The sequence below is a fragment of the Branchiostoma floridae genome, chromosome 13 (genome assembly GCF_000003815.2).
Source record: "Branchiostoma floridae strain S238N-H82 chromosome 13, Bfl_VNyyK, whole genome shotgun sequence".
Taxonomy (NCBI): domain Eukaryota; kingdom Metazoa; phylum Chordata; class Leptocardii; order Amphioxiformes; family Branchiostomatidae; genus Branchiostoma; species Branchiostoma floridae.
The window spans coordinates 19155950-19177047 of record NC_049991.1 but is presented as its reverse complement, the minus strand read 5'-3'; the positions used below and the strand labels follow the sequence as shown (position 1 = coordinate 19177047).

At 39.7% G+C, this 21098-nt stretch overlaps 1 protein-coding gene across 1 annotated transcript in view; it reads left to right on the top strand.

Annotated features, from left to right (window-relative positions):
• LOC118428613 (caspase recruitment domain-containing protein 14-like) overlaps window positions 1-19898 on the top strand; it is a 21934-nt gene extending 2036 nt beyond the window's left edge. The window contains exons 2-25 of the mRNA XM_035838717.1: window positions 124-203; window positions 882-987; window positions 2418-2603; window positions 3769-3915; window positions 4470-4595; window positions 4895-5047; window positions 6356-6373; window positions 7157-7257; window positions 7925-8120; window positions 8406-8479; window positions 9033-9121; window positions 10720-10797; window positions 11948-12062; window positions 12602-12794; window positions 13276-13386; window positions 13666-13829; window positions 14596-14685; window positions 15222-15394; window positions 15951-16010; window positions 16594-16716; window positions 17685-17735; window positions 18350-18444; window positions 18899-19008; window positions 19676-19898. Coding sequence (XP_035694610.1) covers window positions 124-203; window positions 882-987; window positions 2418-2603; window positions 3769-3915; window positions 4470-4595; window positions 4895-5047; window positions 6356-6373; window positions 7157-7257; window positions 7925-8120; window positions 8406-8479; window positions 9033-9121; window positions 10720-10797; window positions 11948-12062; window positions 12602-12794; window positions 13276-13386; window positions 13666-13829; window positions 14596-14685; window positions 15222-15394; window positions 15951-16010; window positions 16594-16716; window positions 17685-17735; window positions 18350-18444; window positions 18899-19008; window positions 19676-19898 — 2862 coding nt within the window. The remainder of the gene's footprint in view (window positions 1-123; window positions 204-881; window positions 988-2417; window positions 2604-3768; window positions 3916-4469; window positions 4596-4894; window positions 5048-6355; window positions 6374-7156; window positions 7258-7924; window positions 8121-8405; window positions 8480-9032; window positions 9122-10719; window positions 10798-11947; window positions 12063-12601; window positions 12795-13275; window positions 13387-13665; window positions 13830-14595; window positions 14686-15221; window positions 15395-15950; window positions 16011-16593; window positions 16717-17684; window positions 17736-18349; window positions 18445-18898; window positions 19009-19675) is intronic.
• Window positions 19899-21098: the final 1200 nt, after the last annotated feature.

Here is a 21098-nt window from a genome sequence, read left to right as displayed (position 1 = left end):
TTTGTCTATCTAAAGAATATATATATATATATATACATGATATTCTGATGTGCCTCTAACTTGTAAATACCAAAAGTAAGGTTTTTTTAGGTTGCAGCATTCTTAAATATGTAATATTTCCAGGTGGAAGATCTTCAGCGGAATATGGAGAATTATGAGGACATCAAGAGAGGGTACCTGCAGCTGAAGGACCAGAACCACAGGTAGGGTTACAGCAGCTAATTTCCTGTTTCTTTAACATTTCTTACCTTGAATGTCCCTGAAAACATGGGGTTTAAAAGAGGATGTAGGTAGACTGTAGGTTGACTTTCTTGTGCCAGAGATGGAGTATACAGCAGGAACTGCAGTACAGTAAGTCCACCCCATTTTGCCATGTGTGACGGCTGTTAATGTGTCTTAGTTTTGGTGGACTATTTTCCAGAGTAAGTCATTCATGCTGATTAAGGGAGGAACTCTAAGGCAGTAAGTCCACTAAGAAGTAGATTTGAACTTAGTTCATGCCATGTTGATTTCAGTAAAATAAATTTTAACACAATTTTAAGTAATTTAGAATTGTTTGAACCTTTATTTATTAATGAGAAGCTCAAATCGGCCAGCAGGCCGCTTTTCATTGAGGTCATGAGGGAGGTCAGGGTCATTTAAAATATAATACAGATACAGATTACATTGTGTACTATTAGATTCATCAACCTATGTTGAATGTTATGAATATTTTTTCTTCATCTTAAGACAGCGAGATATAATGTTTTTGTTCTATATGTTTCAAAAGCCTGTTGTTTTCATCAGACTGCGAGGTAACCTAGTCTCCTGGGATATGTTTCTGTCTGCATTTCTGACATCTAGTCTGCCATCCCTGATTACCTTGTTTTTGTTGCTTCCAGCCTGACAGAAGAGAAGTCAGATCTCCTGGCAAAGGTGGTTTCCTACATGGAGGAGAGCAAGAGTACCCAGGAGAGGCTGAGGGAAACCATGCAAGAATTGGATCAGGTCAGTGCAAACTAGATTTAATTCAGTCCTAACTAGATCAGGTCAGTGCAAACCGGATTAATTCAGTCCTAACTGAATCAGGTCAGAACAAACTGGACCAATTCAGTTCTAATGGCATCAGGTCAGAAAAAACTCCAGGACCAATTCAGCTCTAACTGGATCAGGTCAGAACAAACTGGACCAATTCAGTTCTAACTGGATCAGGTCAGAACAAGCTAGACCAATTCAGTTCTAACTGGATCGGGTCAGAACAAACTGGACCAATTCAGTTCTAACTGGATCAGGTCAGAACAAGCTAGACCAATTTAGTTCTAACTGAATCATGTCAGAACAAACTGGATCAATCCAGTTCTAACTGGATCAGGCAGAACAAACTGGACCAACTCAGTTCTAATTGGATCAGGTCAGAACAAACTGGACCAATCCAGTTCTAACTGGATCAGGCAGAACAAACTGGACCAACTCAGTTCTAATTGGATCAGGTCAGAACAAACTGGACCAATTCAGTTCCAATGGCATCAGGTCAGAAAAAACTCCAGGACCAATTCAGCTCTAACTGGATCAGGTCAGAACAAACTGGACCAATTCAGTTCTAACTGGATCAGGTCAGAACAAGCTAGACCAATTTAGTTCTAACTGAATCATGTCAGAACAAACTGGATCAATCCAGTTTTAACTGGATCAGGTCAGAACAAACTAGACCAATCCAGTTCTAACTGGATCAGGTCAGAACAAACTGGACCAATTCAGTTCTAATTGGATCAGGTCAGAACAAACTGGACCAATTCAGTTCTAACTGATCGGGTCCTGATCAGGTCAGAAAAAACTCCAGGACCAATTCAGTTCTAACTGGATCAGGTCAGAACAAACTAGACCAATCCAGTTCTAACTGGATCAGGTCAGAACAAACTGGACCAATTCCGTTCTAATGGCATCGGGTCAGAAAAAACTCCAGGACCAATTCAGCTCTAACTGGATCAGGTCAGTGCAAACTGGATTAATCCAGTCCTAACTGAATCAGGTCAGAACAAACTGGACCAATCCAGTTCTAACTGGATCAGATCAGAACAAACTGGACCAATCCCGTTCTAAGTGGATCAGGTCAGAACAAACTGGACCAAATCCAGTTCTAACTGGATCAGATCAGAACAAACTGGACTAATCCAGTTCTGACTGGATCAGGTCAGAACAAAATGGACCAATCCCGTTCTAAGTGGATCAGGTCAGAACAAACTGGACCAATCCCGTTCTAAGTGGATTATGAAATGTTAATTTGCGTGAAGTTCATGATTTAACAAGAACATAATTATTCTCTCCTTTACTGTAACTGTTGTAATCAGTTGTTGAACAGACTAACCTAAGTAGCAAGAGGGCTGTTGGTATAACTTCTAAATTCGGTAAATGTGTTGAACAATTTGACCATGCTGTAGGTTCATCTGGAGCTGAACAATGAGCGAGAGAAGATGACGCTAGAGCGGACTCAGTCCATCAGGCTGAGGCGAGAGGTGGAGAGTCAGCCAGACTCCAACAGGCTGCTGAGGAAGGTGGAGCTGTTGGAGATGGAGCTGGCCAAGGAGAGGAGCAAGAACAGGGTAAGGATGAGGAGCAAGAACATGGTAAGGATTAGACAAGGAGAGGAGCAAGAACAGGGTAAGGATTAGATAAGGAGAGGAGCAAGAACAGGGTAAGGATTAGATAAGGAGAGGAGCAAGAACAGGGTAAGGATTAGACAAGGAGAGGAACAAGAACAGGGTAAGGAATGGATAAGGAAAGGAGCAAGAACAGGGTAAGGATTAGACAAGGAGAGGAGCAAGAACAGGGTAAGGATTAGACAAGGAGAGGAACAAGAACAGGGTAAGGAATAGATAAGGAAAGGAGCAAGAACAGGGTAAGGATTAGATAAGGAAAGGAGCAAGAACAGGGTAAGGATTAGATAAGGAGAGGAGCAAGAACAGGGTAAGGATTAGACAAGGAGAGGAGCAAGAACAGGGTAAGGATTAGACAAGGAGAGGAACAAGAACAGGGTAAGGAATAGATAAGGAAAGGAGCAAGAACAGGGTAAGGATTAGACAAGGAGAGGAGCAAGAACAGGGTAAGGATTAGACAAGGAGAGGAGCAAGAACAGGGTAAGGATTAGAGTAAGAACAGGCCTGGGTAAGGATTAGAGCAATAACAGGGTAAGGAATAGATAAGGAAAGGAGCAAGAACAGGGTAAGGATTAGACAAGGAGAGGAGCAAGAACAGGGTAAGGATTAGAGTAAGAACAGGCCTGGGTAAGGATTAGAGCAATAACAGGGTAAGGATTAGAGCAATAACAGGGTAAGGATTAGAGCAAGAACAGGGTAAGGATTAGAGTAAGAACAGGGTAAGGATTAGAGTAAGAACAGGGTAAGGATTAGAGCAAGAACAGGGTAAGACTAAATTGATAAGGAGAGGAGCATTTAGAACAGTGTAAGGATTTACATAATTATTTGTACCTTAACTGCATATCTACATTGTAGTGACTCCCAATGCTGTGCACTGGTGAAAAGGTGCTAAATGAACCTGTCAATAACATTATATCACATTTGAGACCGTGTCCTGGTCAAGTTTTTATGTCACATTAGATAATGATCCATTTGCAATTACATTGACAAGTTCACATAGTACCCATAAAAACTGTTCAATATGCACTGATGAAGATGACAGACTTACATGTATAGTCCTGCAGAAGAAAAAAAGAGGGATGCCCAACCGAAGAAGACTATGTTTTAACATTTAATATTACTTTATGTTCTATAGGCAGCGTTGAACCCAGCGGTGGCAGACTCATCTACAGACATTCTGAAGCAGGATCTCGAAGACGCCCAGGAAAAATGTAAGGACATGGTCGAGGACCTCTATCGGGCCAGGGATGAACTGCACAAGTCAGAGCAACAGAAAGAGAAGGTAGGAATATGCTTAGTATTACTCTGGAAATTAATTAAGGAATTCGTCAATCCTCCTTACATTTTAAGCAGCTGCTTCTCTGACCCTGTATTGTACCCATTTTCCAACAAAAATCTGAATCCGGGTAGATGTATTTTGCTTGTTTGGAGGTACTTTGTATCAGAATTGCTTTGAATTTTGTAAAGAGTATTTACAACATCTGTTGATATATCAAGCAACAGACAGATTCTCTAGTAACAGTCTCAAACACATAAAACGTGTCCCATATGATGAATGTTAGCTGATTAGTCCTCTCTGAGCTGAAAGTATTTCTCCATGTAGTAGATAATAACATTATGATCTTTTCTTTTGTGCTGGAAATGAGTCTCTAGCTCCTCCTGAGTTTAGTTGTCTCAACAGTGTGTTTCTCATTCACCAAGATCCTCCCAGTGTTTTTCATAGATATCAAGAGCCTTCAAGTCCCTCTTGCAGATATCCTGAAACCACAGTTACTGTGACATGGTTTCCTGAAGAAAGGTTTCTCTGAATGATTCTGTGCGTTTTCTTTGCTGCAGATTCGACAGGAGAAGGAAGAGCTGCAGGTTCAGTGTTCCCTCCTGTCCAACGAGAAGAACAACCACAAGAAGTGGAGCGAGACGGCGCTCGATAAACTCCAACAGGTCGAAAAGGAGAGAAATGAGGTGAGTTGATTTTTGTTTTGAAGAAAATCCAGGGCTGTTTTCTGCAATACTGTAAAAGGGGTCGGAGATATTTTGCAAGGATGTAATTTCATGTAAGGGTAGAAATTGGAGTGTTCGAAGTTGAAAGAAGGGGGTATTTTTTTCAGTTGGTGGTTGTATTAAAAGTTCGAAGTCAGTCTTTTGCAATTTGCACTGTGTATAACATGAATTTGTGACATTGAACTTTTATGAATGAATGAATGAATTATATTCTAAGAACCATGCCTCAAGATAATCCATCTTTCAATCTTTCCCTCCAGGCTTGGCAAGCGAGAGATGACGCCCAGATCAACATGCGCAAGTGCATCGCTGACAAGGACAAGTACTGGGCCATGGTCAACGACCTCACCAGCCAGATCGAGAAAAAGGACACGGAGATCGGTCAACTCAGAATCAAGATGACTAGAAATAAGGTGGGATGAAATAATTGATAATAATCAATAATAATTGTAGATTATGTTACAATTTTAAGACCCTATATCCGTACACAAAATCAAGCGATTACCAATCATGTTTATCCAACTACTGACAATTTCACTTTGATACTCTACAATTATTCTTGAATGTAAGTTCATCTGTGACGGTAGTCAACATTACGTTACAATTTTAAGACCCTACATGTATATCTGTACACAAAATAAAGCGCTTAACAACAAGCTTTCGATCAGTCCTCTGATCCTTAGCAAGTTGAAATGACCCAAAGCCTAAGTCACACATTCGGAACGGAAGTGTGACGTCAGCAAAGGGTCAAAGGTGCTCGGCAGTCAGTATTGGCTCATTTCAACTTGATAAGGATCAGAGGACTGATCGAAAGCTTGTTGGTAAGTGCTTGATTTTGTGTACGGATATACATGTAGGCCTGGGTCTTAAAATTGTAACATAATGTTGACTATCATCAAGAATACTTACATTCAAGAATAATTATAGGTCATCAATTGAAACTGTCAGTAATTTGATAAACATGATTGAAGATTTATGCATATCACGCAGGACTAGTTTCTGCTCATCTGCAGCTCTTACAAATTTTTCACAACAGATTAAAAAGCTTCTGTGACAATGTGCTGAGTAAACTAATGCATTAATTGATCTTTGCTTTATTTTTATTTGCAGCCAAACTAGCATGGCATTTAATTTTTTGCATTGCACTGACTAAAGCACAATGTTTATCATAAACTGCACTCTTTTAGCCTTATGCTTTGGATACTGTAAAATGCAGAAACTTTTGCGGTGGATTAATGTTCGCGTTTATCGCAGCGGCCGCTTCACCGCGAATTTAAAATCACAGCGAACGTTTTAATTTCCATAACAGTAAGAGACTGCAGTGCATGGTGCTACCGCAAAATTAAATCCAACGCGAAAAGTCCATTTTCCCGCTACAGCAAAATTAAATCTCCGCGAACTTAAATGCACTTACAGTATATTATTGAACTAAATTTGTAATATCTATTTCCTCTGGGCTATTATAGTAAGGATTTTGTATAAATTATACTAAAATTGAGGTGAATGCTGACCGTTTAAGTGGTGACAGGAAGCAAATTGAATTTCCACCTGGGTGGAAAGTAACAATCTTATTGAATTTTGCAAAGCTATCTGTGCATTGCTTATACATCAGCAGTGCTCTAACCTTACTTACTGTTTGCTGTTAATGCCTTTGATCATGTGGGTGTCAACATGCATGTTTGACTTTTTCTGTTTTTTGTTTGTTCTTATGATAACAACAGATTTACAGTTCTGCTCAGGTATGTTTGCTTGAGTTGTTGTTGCTTTGTAAGACTGCAATAGCTAAAAGCTAACATGCACAAGAGTAGCATGTGCAAAGAAATATACTTTTAGTAGATTCTCAGTTATGCATAATGTTGATATGTTGATGCTTCACCTGCCTTAACTCATTAATTAACCCTGTCTAACTATTTGCTTGAATGTGGTGTAGAATTAATATGTACTGCAAAACTTTTAAATTGTAACTTAAAATGTGGCAATACTTGCTTGCACCATTCAAGCTTTTCTTTCTACCAGTACCAGCAATTTATGCTGTAGATACACTGAGCATTGTGATATTTTAACATGTGAATACTGTGATACCATACCTACCAAAATGCATCATTTTCACAATTAACTGTCACTGTTAGTATTCCAGACCTGAAGAATTGTAACAGCAAGTATGGTGGACACTCATTGAAGCATTGTAGCATGAGTCTGTTGGAAGTTAAACAGAGATGAAGCTTTCTCCCCCCCCCCAAATAAACATCAAATTTTAAACTGCCCTATTGCAGTCTTTCTCAAAATGCAAATGCTGCAAAGTTACCAATGCTGACATCACAATTTCATGTTTCATATGATCAAGGTGGTTGTTCATTTAAGTTCTGCAGTAGGATAGATGAAAATTGCACTAACTTTTAATTTTCATTTAATATTCAGATCTGCAATCAGCTTCCATCAAAGCAACTGTAAATGTAGTCATGTAGAATCTTACTGCATCCAAACAAAGTTTTAGAAACCATAATTTTCTTACTTTTTCTCAGCATGACAGTATCCTGTTGGCTCCGCCCAGAGGGGTGCGATGTGACTCATGCGGACAGGCCCTCCCGATTTACGGACGACAGACTAGCTCCATCAGCAACAGGTGATTTTCTTTTTGCTCTTTGTTATTAAACAAGGGCTACAAAAATGGTAATGAGTGCCTCTCCTAAACATATGTTACAGATGTAATGGCAACTTTAACTTTGATTTGAATGTAATATATAGACACATGACTGCAAAGTTCACAAGAATAGACCATTCATTCTTAGGAATAAACTGTGCTCCATATTTTGATAAAAAATCTTCAGCATTATTGCAATGTTTTTGTATACAATTGAGTAGTAGATAATGGACAAGAGAAGACCTAATTCTGTCTTGACAACGATTATTGTAAAGAATCCGCAGTTCAGCCAACAGGCCTAGGCTGCAAGAGATTTTTAACCTATATGCCACCAAATTCCATCCAAACTTCTTGACATTCAGTGATTCACTGACAAAAAGAAAACAATTCTCCTTCTAACTTCACAAAACCCATACATAATAGAAAAGGTAGGATCTTTCGTCTTCCACTAGTACAGTCTTTGAAAAAGGAGTTGAACCCAATAACACAGGATCTAGAGTTAGCTTTTACTAGTTTTTTACCTTTGATATTGTTTTTTACTTTGTCTGAATCTCTCATGTTACCTGCAATTAGCCCACGGGCAAGAATTTGCAACAAACTTTATTTAATTAATAAACCATCATCATCATTGTCATCATCAACAATGCAGGTCTTCAGATGATCTCGACATGTTGACCAAGGAGAAGTTCAGGAGGCGAGCCTACGAGACGAAGCACTACGAAAAATTCTGTCGCTCCCACTCCCTGAGCGACCTCACGCAGGAAGCCGTCGACTCCGCGTTTGAGGAAATTCCCAAGACGTACATCTCAGATGAATGGGACGACGTTCCTTATGGGACACTCCAGGTTAGAAGCTAGATTCCTTGATCTTAATCTTGACCTAAATCATGAATTTATGGTGTAATCTTTTATGCCATTTTGAAAAAGAGTATTCGAGAGGAACACACCCCCACAAACAATTGGACATTAGCCTCTGATACTGCTTTAATGGTTTTGGTGGCAGAGGTGGCAAAGTGGCACCCGACGATCAATGGTCAGTGTGGCCCAAAGGCTGTGAAATGGAGATGAGAACTGCACTAAGAGTTTTAAGTTTTAAGAAACTTAATTGTCTTTCAATTTCTCATACTGCAGAGAACAGAGACCACCACTCCGGAGCCCTCCTGTTCTGTTCGCAGTAGGAAGCTGAGTGACAGCGCACGTCTTCCGTAAGCTTTCCGGCACTGATTTATTTCCACACTAGATAGAATTAAATCAGTTTTCAAGTCAGTAGCTAAACTGTACCCTACCTGGTTCATTTTCAAAAAATGTTTCAGAATTTGATGTACAGGACCTATCAAATTGTATATCACTGGACTGGATACAACTTTTGCTTGAAGCTGTTGAACATGTCTTTCCTCTATTGATGACTGTATTACAGATTTCATTTCATTTATTGAGAATGCAGACTGTATGACAAGTGGCAGTCAGGCAGCAGCAAGGCTGGTAGTGGCAGCCACTGATACATACAACATAATAGATAATAACAATGTACAAGCCCTACAACAAAAATATCAATATGTACATATTAGCAATACATCATATAATAGCAGTACATTAACAATAAAAAAGTCACATCATCATCATCATCAATATTAATATAAGTCGCAATAATCGAGAAAAAGAGAAAACTAAAGATGGAACGGTTGGAAAGTCTTGATGAACTGCCTGCTGCTTGTTCTTGCAACTTGTAATTGACATCTCTGTCTACATCCCCCCCAGGTACTCCCAGATTGGCACAGGAAGCCTTAGATTGGACAGACCCACACGTAAGGTGAAGTGCAACAGCATTGAGGACGCAGAATGTGAAGGTGTGTACTCATATCTGTGCATCTTACTTTTCACAATATACTTTCAGTCTGACACACATGTCTCAAACAGAGTTAAGCTGCATACAGCAGTCACATTACAAGTGGGACCGCGAAGCGGCAGGGTGTTTGGCCCATGACCGAGAGGTTGCGGGTTTGAATCTGGCTGCTGTGCTAGCAATCTTGTGCCCTTGGGAAAGGCACTTTACACGACTTTCCTTACTTTACTCAAGTGAAAATGAGTACTTAGCTTCGGCTAGGACGTAAAATGGAGGTCCCGTGTCTGGGGAGAGCCATACACCAGGCACGTTTAAAAAAAACCGCACGTGCGATAGAGCGGTGTGCTATGGTGCAAAATCCTTCTGTCTAGAACTGGTGATTCTCTACAAATCACCCATTTTGTATAAGGAGAAGTAGCATATGCTTTACCGTGTGAAATTTTACCCAGAACTTTCTTATGAATTAAGATATTCCAATTTAAAAGATAACATGCTGAAATGGCTACTAGTTAGCCACTGCATTGATTTTAGTTATCATTTCCAGGTGCTCTACATTTGGATAAGATATTCTTCAACTGAGAGTGTTATAATTTATACCTATGTTTTCAGCACCAAGGACAGGTCCTTTTTATATACCTCTCTGACTTGTTGATAATCATGGAGCATTGCAATTGGTAGTTTATGATATACATGTATTATTTTGCAAACGTATCAGCATGTTGCTGGCCCAATACAGGCTTAGAGACTGCCACAGATGTACAGTTACTGAGAATATTGTATACCTCACTTTGTTTTAAGCACCAAGGACAGGTCTCTTCAATATCTCTCACTGGCCTTTTAATCCTGGAACATTTATGATATATTGTTGAGTAAACCAGTGTTCTCACCAGGATATTTCAGTGTATGGGTATCCTAGTGCAGCCAAGCCAAGTGCAGACATGAGCACTGTACTTAGTGAGTCTGGGGGAATCCTTTCCTGGAAATTTTGGATTTATAACTCTCAGAAACACCATCAGAAACATTTTGAGGGCCAAATGTAGTGAAATGAAGAGAAAATTTTGTTTGCCTTTGCTATAAAACAACAGAAAAGTCCACTTAATATTTTCTGGTTGAAACACAGCATAGGGATCCAAATCACAGAAGGGGCCCCCATGCTGGCAAAGGCCAGGCAAGGACACTAACAAACTTGAGCATTTTGCTGGTCCAATACAGGCTCAGAGACTGCCCCAGACGTACAGTTACTGAGAATATTGTATACCTCACTTTGTTTTAAGCACCAAGGACAGGTCTCTTCAATACAGTATCTCTCACTGGCTATTTAATCGTGGAACAAATGCGTAAATTATGATAAGAATATCATTTAGAAGATATTACATTGAACAAACATGTCAGCATTTTGGTGGTCTGATACAGGGTCAGAGACTGCCCCAGATGTACAGTTACTGAGAATATTGTTGTGTTCAGCACCAAGGACAGGCGTCTTCAATATCTTTCACTGGCTTTTTAATCTTGGAACAGGCATCTAGTTTATGATAGCAATATCATTGAGATGATAACAATATCATTGAACGAACATGTTAGCATTTTGCTGGTCCAATACAGGCTCAGAGACTGCCCCAGACGTACGGTGGGCCCGAGTCCTGTCCGATTCCTTTACTGTCACAGGGGATGTACCTCGAGGTAGCATCCTCTGGCCATTCTTGTCTGTCTGTAGACGTAGGCTAAACTCATTCACAAATGATGGCCAAAATTGATTGTGAAATTTGTGTTAGCAATCAATCAATTAATCAATAAAATCACCCTGAATTGTACATCAATGAAGGTTAGACATCCAGGTAATAATTAAGATATGCCAAATAGCAATTACTCATAGCAACTGGTTATGATTTTGGAAATGGTCAGAGGTTTTAGATATCCATTTGCTTGAGCGATTATTGCTATTTAGCGCACCCTGAATTGTAATTTATTTGGCAGAACCTACTAAGTCATGCTAATCACAATTATTGTTAACAGTGCCTCAGAGTCTGTAATTTTATTGAACAATATGGTGTAAACAAATACGACATCACATACATGTATTGTACTGCACAGTCTGATTTTTTGGGGAGAAATTTCACATCTTTGTGAACTGTAGATTACACATTTGATCCTATCACCCAACCAAAGAACTTAACACTACTCTACTCTACTCTACTCTATCACCAGGCTTTACATAGAGAACAAGCAGTCTTTTTTGTCTGCTCACAGTTATCTTGCAATTATTAGATAATGATGGAAACTGTCATGCCAAAATTATTTATGTTGGGAGCCTGCAATGTAATCCATGATTATCATTATGATAGAATCTTTATTTATGCAAATTTCTTTAATCACTTGTTTCTAATTCATTATACACCATCAACATTTTTTTCTTGTATCAAAGTAATGTCTTAGGGCAATAAAGTTAATACATGTAGGTGCAAATAATCAGTAGAATCAATAACTGTAATAGAGTTACCTTAAGGAAGGTTACCAAAACTCAGTTACTGTCTGGTGGTTTACAAACTCATTCAGAGTTAACACCAACTCTCACAAAATTCCACCAGGTGCCATTACATAATACTGATACATCAAAAACATTGTTGTATAGGCCTTCTCAAGACTGTTTTGGGTACCTAAATATCTGAAGTGCATTCAATTTGTTACATCTCTTTAAATTCATGCATTTTTTCTCATTTGGTGCACATGGTATTATGGCATCTAGTGAATTATGAGAGTTGATGTTACAGTGACAACAGAATACATCCAAGAGTTCATCCAAAGAATTAGAATTCTGTTTATTTTTTTCCAGACGAGATCTGTGACCCGTTCGGTAACGACAGACCTCGCTCACAGTCTCTAAGTGTTCTTGATGACTACCGAGTTGGAGAAGATGGGAGTGACTCTGGGGTAGAAGGGGCAGACAGGTATCTTAGATCAGTAATCTTTTTATATATCCTTATACAGGCGTAACATACTTATTGAACTCGCAAGTTTACCTTCACATTTAATACTAAGAATTGCTTTTGATGAATGTACCTGCAGCCGTGTGAATTGGTTATAGTATCGCTTGGCACACTTAGCTTATCTCCAGGCAGATCCTACGGATCCTAAACATTGGCTACTGGAGAATCTGCAGCAGAACGCACTGGTCAAAGGCACAGTGTGTTTTGCTAGGCTGGCAAAGGAGTATAGCCGGCCTAGTAGTGTGCATTGGCTGCCGGTAGTATCAAAAGCTGACAAAAGAGTGTAGCTGGCCAACGTAAACTCCTAGGCTGGCTTCACTCCTTTGAAAGCTTTTGATGAGATCTTGTGCTACTGTAGGATCTGCTTGGAGGTTAACACTTGGCCTGTGGATGCAAAATAAAATTAATGTAGTGTCTTGCCCAATTAGAAACTTTTCCTCACTTGATTGTAATATGACCCTATGTAAGGTTATAACATCCTGTTCTTAAATCCATGAAAGTTGCAGAGTGTTCTCATCAAGTCCCCGTCCCACGACTGCTCTGACACAATGGGAGGTGACCTTGCCAGCCAGCGACCTCCAGGTCGAGGTGACCGTTGTCGGGGGCAACAAGGAGGGGATCTTTGTGGACGGCTGCAGGGAAGGATCAGAGGCGAGTCGACAGGGCCTGGTGCGGGGGCAGCAGATAACTTCTGTGAGTTGTCACTTCAATGACTCAATATCCAGTTTATCTCATGATCATGACCTGTATAAAAAGCAGCTTGCAGGCCGATTTGAGCTTCTTGTGAATAAGTAAAGGTTCAAACAAATCACCTTTGTTTTCACGAGGGTTATACTATATAACACTGTATGGATTGAGGAGGTGAAAGTCTTCCTTTATGTTGTATGTGGTCATCCCCCTTACTTTTGTCCTTCCATATGATGATTTTTGTTGGCCACTAAATACCATCTTAATCCTTCATTTTCTGAGGGTGGCAGTGCCATGAAGGAATATAATAATTTTGTTGTTTTTTTTGTGTAAGAAAAGTTGTGTAAAAAATTTCACAAACGTTTTCAGTTACATCTCTGGCTGTCAATTTCGTTGTGTATATGAGAAATGTTAATCAGTGATTTACCAACCTTATTAAACCATTTCACAGACTTTTAACAGAAGTGGACCTTTTTTAATGATGTAGCTCCAGTACCACGTGGATCAGTACGGAAGTGGACGGACGATAAGAAAAGTCCCCATGGCCGGCCTGACTCTGGAGGAGGCTCACCAAGCAGTGGAGGAAGCATGTGGTCAGGTGAGCAACACTTTTTTTCTTATTGGGTGGGTCAACTTCTCTCTCTCAGTCAGGTTTTATGTTCGCGTTTTTCGCGGTGACCACTTCACCGTGAACTTAAAACCATCGCGAACATGTTTCCATTACAGTATGTGACAACAGTCTATGGCACTACCACGAACTTAAAACCACCGCGAACACTACATTTCCCCGCTAAATCCCAGCGAACTTGAATTTACAGTATTCAAAACAACTGATTCGTTTTCTTTCGATCAAAAGTTGTTGTTTTTTTCTACGCAGGTGACGCTGATAGGTACAGACAACTGGTCGGGTTACCAGGTGTGTCGGGAGCACATCCTGGTCCTGAGGGGAGGAGACGACTTCTACGTCAGATCCAACTCTGATGTGGAGGATCTGGATCACAGGATCAAGGAGGGCGAGATTCTTCACGTCACCTGCTCAAGGTGATTCAAACTTGAGTCCGTTGCAGTCTTCAAACGGGGCTGGTTTTCACTTGGGGGTGGGGGCGTTGGTTCACGAATTTTAACGTTGGCTTAAGATTCTCTTGTGCCGAGAAAGGGAGTTTGCCAAGGAAGAGAGTTTGCTGTGGAAGGGAGTTTGCAAAGCGAACCAACGTTGAAAATCGTGAACCAACGCACCAACGCCCCCCCCCCCAAAAAAAATTTTTTTAAACCAGCCCTGTTCGAAGACTGCAATGGCAATGGAGGCTAAATTCAAGCTGAGGTCAGTACAGTAACTATAACAGTACTTAATGAAAAGAACTTTGGGAATTTTTCCCAGTTTCTGACATAGAGTGTACTGCACATGGCATCTGTCTTTCCTGTAATTTTATTCTATAATCAAAGGTTTTTCCACTCTTTGATTGTACTGGGTATCAGGGAATATCCATACCCCATTCTACATTGATTGACAGCAGCAGACAGCTTCTGGAGATTTATTGAAAAAATCTCAAGATTTTGTGCTAAATCTCCAGATCTTGCAAGACAATCTCAAGATTTTTTGTAACAGTTTTAAAATCTTTCGTAAAGTCTCAAGATTCTTTGAAATAATCTCATCATTTTTTTCTGGGCTCTTTCAATTGCGCAGCATCTCAGGACACATTCAGCACATCTCCAGATGCTTCGGGAAAAGTCTCCAGATACAAAATTTTAATCAATTATAATATTGCATTATTAACTTCTGATTTGTGTTCAACCGTTACACCATCAGGTATAAGGGGGATCAGAAATGGTACGCCAGCCATGTGGACCCTGACACTGGGGACTTCTCAAACCCTGGACCAATACCCAGCTCTAAAAGGTCAGGAAAGCTCTTTTTCTTTGGCAGCTAATACCATCATGTAGCAGAATCAAATCCTGTAGTTTGCTCTGATCACTGAGATTAATGACTACTTAAGCCTGTGTATTAAGTTGCATGCCCATATAGGCAGGCTTTGGTTTCAGGGGACTTGGAAGAATTTCACACACACTCAGAGGTAAGCAAAAGGAATGACAAGTGCATCCTGTCTTGACATTGCTCTTGACATTGACAGCAATTGTCGACGGACAACCCCCTAAAAAGATTTTGCCTCTGGCGCTTGCTAGTCCCAAATACATTTGTATATACAAATTAAGATTAAGTGACCCCCCCTCCCCAAAAAAAGTTGTCAGGGCATTAGCAACAAGGGAGAATCAGCAGTAACTCACTGGGTAACTACAAAGGATAATGGTACTCTTAGTAGGTTAAATGTACTTGTATTTGAAGTCAAAAGTGAATTTGAATAGTTCTACACATTCAAGTGTGATTGAACATTCCATAGTCTTGATTCCAAATGTTTCTCCCCCCATGTTCCACAGGCTCAAAGAGAAGGAGCTCCAGTCTTCACTGGCCAAGAGCGCACAAAAAAAGCACCTGCAGCTGAAACCCTTCTTTCCGTCTCCTGTTCGCTCCAGAAGCGTGAAACCTCCCACCTCACCAAAGGAAAAGCTTTTCATGCGCAGTCAGAGTGAACAGACGGGGGCAACTGGTGGTAAGTAATGAAGATTTTAGAAAAACAAACATTTACATCTTAAAGGCAACAATGGGATTTTTAGAGCATCAAAATTGGAAATATTCTGAATGAGATAATCGGTACGATATTGACATTTACTTCACCGATATTAATTTTTGGTGAGTTCCAAACACGTGAGGTCACTGAAGAGCAAATTGAATCTGATTCACGCGTTTGCAAATCGAAACCTGATTTGAACAAGTGATGTATCTCCAGAAGCATTCAGGACTGACATCGGCCATATTTGTGTGCGTTCTGAAAATTTGAAATAATGGCTGCATCACCCGACGATGTCTCATCTTTGCTAAATGAAGGTTCAGATATGCAATGAGATTGTGTTATTTACTGTGTGTAAAAATAAAAAAGAATTGCCTTGGCACCTTTAAGTGTCTATAAACTATAGGTATCTACAGCCATACACAATGTCATTTAGAACGCTTGATGTCATCGATTTTGATCTTTTGAGTTGGTTGTTAGTTGTTTGGTTTTCTCAGTAATTCATATACATGTGTAACACTGTTGCTTTTTTCGTCAGGTTTCTTTGGTGAGGAGGAATTGTTGCTCAACCCCTACACCAGACTCAAACGAGTCGATGGTAGGTACAAGTACCTCACATTGTACAATTCTTTGCTTGAGGTGTTCTTGTCTTGTACTTTCAGCAATGTTCTGAAACAGGACCTCTTCATAGCCAAAGTCATTTTATGAACATCAACAGAGGCTTCTTGTTTTGATATTTTCTCATCCAAATTGAATGCAACATTTTTCTGACAAATTGTCTCAAGGCAACCAAGTGCAATTGAATTGTATAATGTAATCGTTTTGTACAGTGAATGGAAAGTAGCCAGCGCTGTGCCTCAGATGTTTATTTGTTTGTTGGATTACAGTAAGCAATCCTCTGTCCTTTACAGCCCAGTCTTCCTATTAGGCTCACAGGCGTTGTTTTGTTTGTTTGTTTGTTTGTTTGTTCCGTGATAAATATGAAGAAATGCTCTGTCCCTTGCAGTGAAGGGAAAGCAGATAGAGCTCAACAAAAGTCTCTTGTGTGTATTTGGATTTAAAATAAATCTAAAATCCTCTGCACTGTACAGACAGTGAGGGGAAAGCCACAGATGTTTGTTGTGTGTTTGTTTGTTTGGATTTACAATTAATCTCCATAAATCATCCTTTGCCGTGTACAGTTAAAGGGAAGAGGCCAGTTCTCCTGTTAGGCCCACAGATGCTGGTACATAACGTGGCCTTCCAGCTCACCCTGCCCCCCCATCAGGAGGAGGACCTGCAGTTCGAACTCTGTCCACCTGTTGGTACGTTTGTTTGTTTGTTTGTTTTGCTACTACTTTTGATACTTTTGGTATTAGGCTGCACTAATTCAACTTGCTGGTATGTGGACATTTTTTTGTGTAAAATTTCAGCAAGATGACATCATTACTAACTTCTAAGGCTGTACTCTAATCATCCAAACTCTATTAGCATCAAGGTAGTAAACACTTAATATACTGTTACGGGACAAATATCGACTGTATTTTCCAGAAAGACTTAAAATTTTTCCTTTTGACGCAGGTGGCTACTATGCAGATCAACCGTTATCTTATAGAAGAGTATGTATAACTGTGTAGATGTGTTGTGTCATGTACTGTATACAATGTAGAATGATGACTATATTGTAGATGTGTGTGGTGGTAAAAAAAATATTACTTTCCCTATATTTAACCTATATCCCCTTTGTTACATATACTGTATATAATCATGATGTCACATCTTCCAAAAGCAACGACCTGGTTATGTTTTTTTTGTCTCTGTGTGGGATTATTCTTTGGTTGGTTTCAGGTGCCAGGTAAACTTGCAGGGACAGAATCAGAGCTTCTAAAGATTGTTTGATATCATCTTTACCTATACTATACATGTACATGTATGTGAGCCAGTATTTGCCCATCTACATTTAATGCACCTATGTCCAGCTTCAGCGTATTCTGTATCTATATAGCCAGTATAACCGTCCTTTTCAGTGTAACACACCAGCTTTTGTATCATTAATATTTGTAATGTACAGCCATTATAACTGCACTTTGGCATACACACCAGCTTCACAGTTGCACAGTGCATCAGCTTCCCATTGACTGGATCAGATCATCAATTTTTCACAGAATTCTGCACTTTTTAACGTTACCACCCAATCATTGTGCTCTTATCATATTGATGATAGATTTGTTGTCTATTCTAAAATGTGTGATGGATTATAAAACACCCAAATTGCTCCATCCTACAATTATAGTCACAGAAAGTGTAGCCACAACCAAAACAGCAAGACAAGAAACAAGCACAGGTAACAATTGATATCAACACTTTGGGGTGAGATTGGTGGGCGCTGTGCCTTAAAATTATGCTTCAAAATATTGCTACTTTACCAAATTTCTTTGTTGTCATTTCAAATCTAATTCTAGTATCCGTGGGGTTACTTATATTGTGTTGTTTTTTAAAACATTAGGTACACCTGGTGTTTTGAAAATAATGCAGTTTGAAACCACCGTCTGTCGACTTGATATCCCTAAATACCCAGGGAATTTGCTTAAAAACAAAACGTGTCCAGTGTTTTTTTGGCCTGCCAGATCAAAGAAACTCCAAGAGCTAAAGAAGCTTGCAGGATGCAAAGCACAGTGGAAAAAGATGAAGAAAAACTTAATGCAGCTACAGGACTTTCCAAAGACTATCAATAAATGTAGAACACAGTGACTGATGATGATGATGAGATCAATTTTTCCCTTTTGATGTTGTATTTACATCCAGACCAGCCCGGTCAGCACACCGTGCAGTCTGACAGGATTGGGGGGGGGGGGTGTCCCTAAATACCCACTGCTTAAAAACAACAGATATAGGTACTAGATATAGCTAGATACCAATGTTTATGTGACCAGTTTTTTATGTTGTGTTCATGTCCAGACCAGCCCGGTCAGCGCACAGTGCAGTCAGACAGGATGCTGGGGGGTCTGGTCTCACAGTACAGCCTGGAGGGCATCAAGGACATCATCAGACAGGTACACAATAAAACTTCAAAATCTCATACCTCAAAAAAAATATATTTCTTGACGTCCTAGGTCATACCAATTTTGTTTGTTGCTTCCCTGATTTTTTTTCAGAAAAAAAAACGTCAAAAAAAATTCTAGGGTAGAGATAGAGTCTTATACACATGTATGTACATACACTGTAACGTATTAAATGGGATAATTTACCAAATAGCAATTACTCATGACAAGCAACTATCATGATTTAGGATACAATCAGATGCATATTTAGGATGTAAGATGAAAGATAAGGGATATTATGTGAAATGTCTGATTGTCTAAATGTCTATCCTTCATTATGTAACAGGATTCTTCAAAGGTGAATCTTTTCATAGCACATTTATGTAATGAAATCTTTCTTTGGACTAGTACCACATATCGTTGTTCACTGATGGCTTTAAGCAGACTGTAACTATATTTTTTGCAGGACAAACACTGTGTGCTGACCCTCAGTACCGACTGCCTCCAGTGTCTCTATGACAACAACATCCATCCAATCATAATCTTCCTCAAGCCGGGCAGAAGCAAGACCCTCATGTGAGTAGAGGAGGCACTGTTGGTGGTTGATTAATAGATTGATTGATTGATGGATCAAAAGAAGAAAAGATGGGCTCGAATCTACGATCAGAAGTGTGATATAGAAAGCGTAAGGACAATGGGTAAAAAGAGTTATCTGTCTATGGCAGAAACTCACCAGGTTAACAGAAAAAGTTAATCTATTTATTTATTTATTTATTTATTTCATCTTGAAACAGATGGGTAGCCCCTACAACAGTGCATAGTTGATTTCCAAGGGGTCCCACCAAACATACATGTAGATGTCAATAACATTATGTACATCCTGGAAGTGTACATAAGAAAAAATGGGGTTGGGTGGGAGGGAAAGTAAACAAAGTAAACGAGGTGTCTAATTCTACTGCCCGATGAAATGGGCAGCCTTTCATGAACAGAACTGGGTTCTGCAATAGGAAGAGAAGTGTCAAGTTTCGTTTGTATGCGTTACTGATTGGTTGAATGCCCGTGCGAACCAGGTCTGGAATACCGTCAAAATTGAACCAACGTAGCTCCAGCATATCTCAACGTAATTAGAATGTCGTGGGCCTAGCGGGCAGATTGAAAAAAGTGTTGGCCATCTCGTCCGGCCTAAATTTTTATAACACATGATATCTCCACTCTCTTCTGCCCCCCTCCTTTCCCCTTCCAGGACCCTGACCCAAGGCACGGACAAACAGGTGGCTAAAGACCAGAAGACACAGGCCATGGACGTCTTCAACTCTCTCAGCCAGTTGGAGGTCAAGCACTTCTGCATCGAGCTGGACGGGGCCAAGGTCAAGGACAAGGAGGGCATCGTCTTAGCCATCAAGGAGCAAGTCAGGAAGGTCCAAGGTGCAAAGATCCTGTGGTTGGAAGAGGCCAGACCCGTGTAAGATTGTACAAAAAAGACTAATATCAGATACAGGTACTGGAATCAGTTAGATAACTAATTGGTCCCATCTGGTCACAGTTTAAGTCAAAACTCAAAATCAGAGCAGAACTAGCCTGTGCGCTGTCCGTAAGTTTTGAGTGAATATCTCAAAGATGGCGCTCATTCCAACGCCACACTCTTTAACAATCTTAATTTTTTTTTTTAGCTTACGTGACCTTAGTCACATTCAATGTAAGTACATTACATACTTAGACAAAGTGTACATTTTTATAGGTATGAAATTATCTCTATCATGATGATACTTTAGCCTGGAAGTTTGTGCTTTATGTGTGTAAATACAAAATATACATATGTAAGTCAATTCATTTTTGCAATTGTTACAGTAGTGAAAAGCTTACGAAACGTTTGAACAAATCTGCCATGCTGCTTCTTAGTAAACCCTTATTTTTAGGGCTTGTTCTGTCATTTCTAGGAGCTTTTAAGCGTGTACTTAAGCTGCAATTTTTGCTGACCATGTATGCAAACTAAGGCTTGTTTTTTCAACACTAGGTGGGTGTAAACTTTTAAATGAGATTTTGTCAGTGTAGATAAATATGAACATAAGCAATGCAACTTTTTATTTCTTAGCTTATGTGATGGAATTATGAGAGTTGATGTAGCATACGCCAAAAATAGTTACTCAAGCAACTGGATATGGTTTTGAAACGGTCAGACATTTCGGATAGAATCCACTTTCCTTCGTCAGTGACACTGAAGTGATCTGCAAGAAACAGGTCTTTTATACTCTAACTATGAATGAAGACAATTTCAGATGTCCAATAGGAAAGGTTGTAAGACAATTCAGATTGAAGACAATTTGGATTCCAAAGAAAACAAAGCTAAGCCAAAGTCAAGCTGAAGACAATTTGGATTTCAAAGGATATCAAGGCTAAGACACAGTTAATGCAAATGAGTCTTGCAGATCACTTCAGTGTCACTGACGAAGGAAAGTGGATTCTTTCCGAAACGTCTGACCATTTCAAAACCATATCCAGTTGCTTGAGTAACTATTTTTGGCGTATCTTATTACCTGGATGTCTAACCTACATCGACGTGTTTGATGTAGCAATTAGCTTAGTGACACATCTAAACATGTATTAATGGTGGTTTGATGTAGATTCTGTCTTGCCATATATTGTGTGGAGCTTCTGATGTTTCTTTG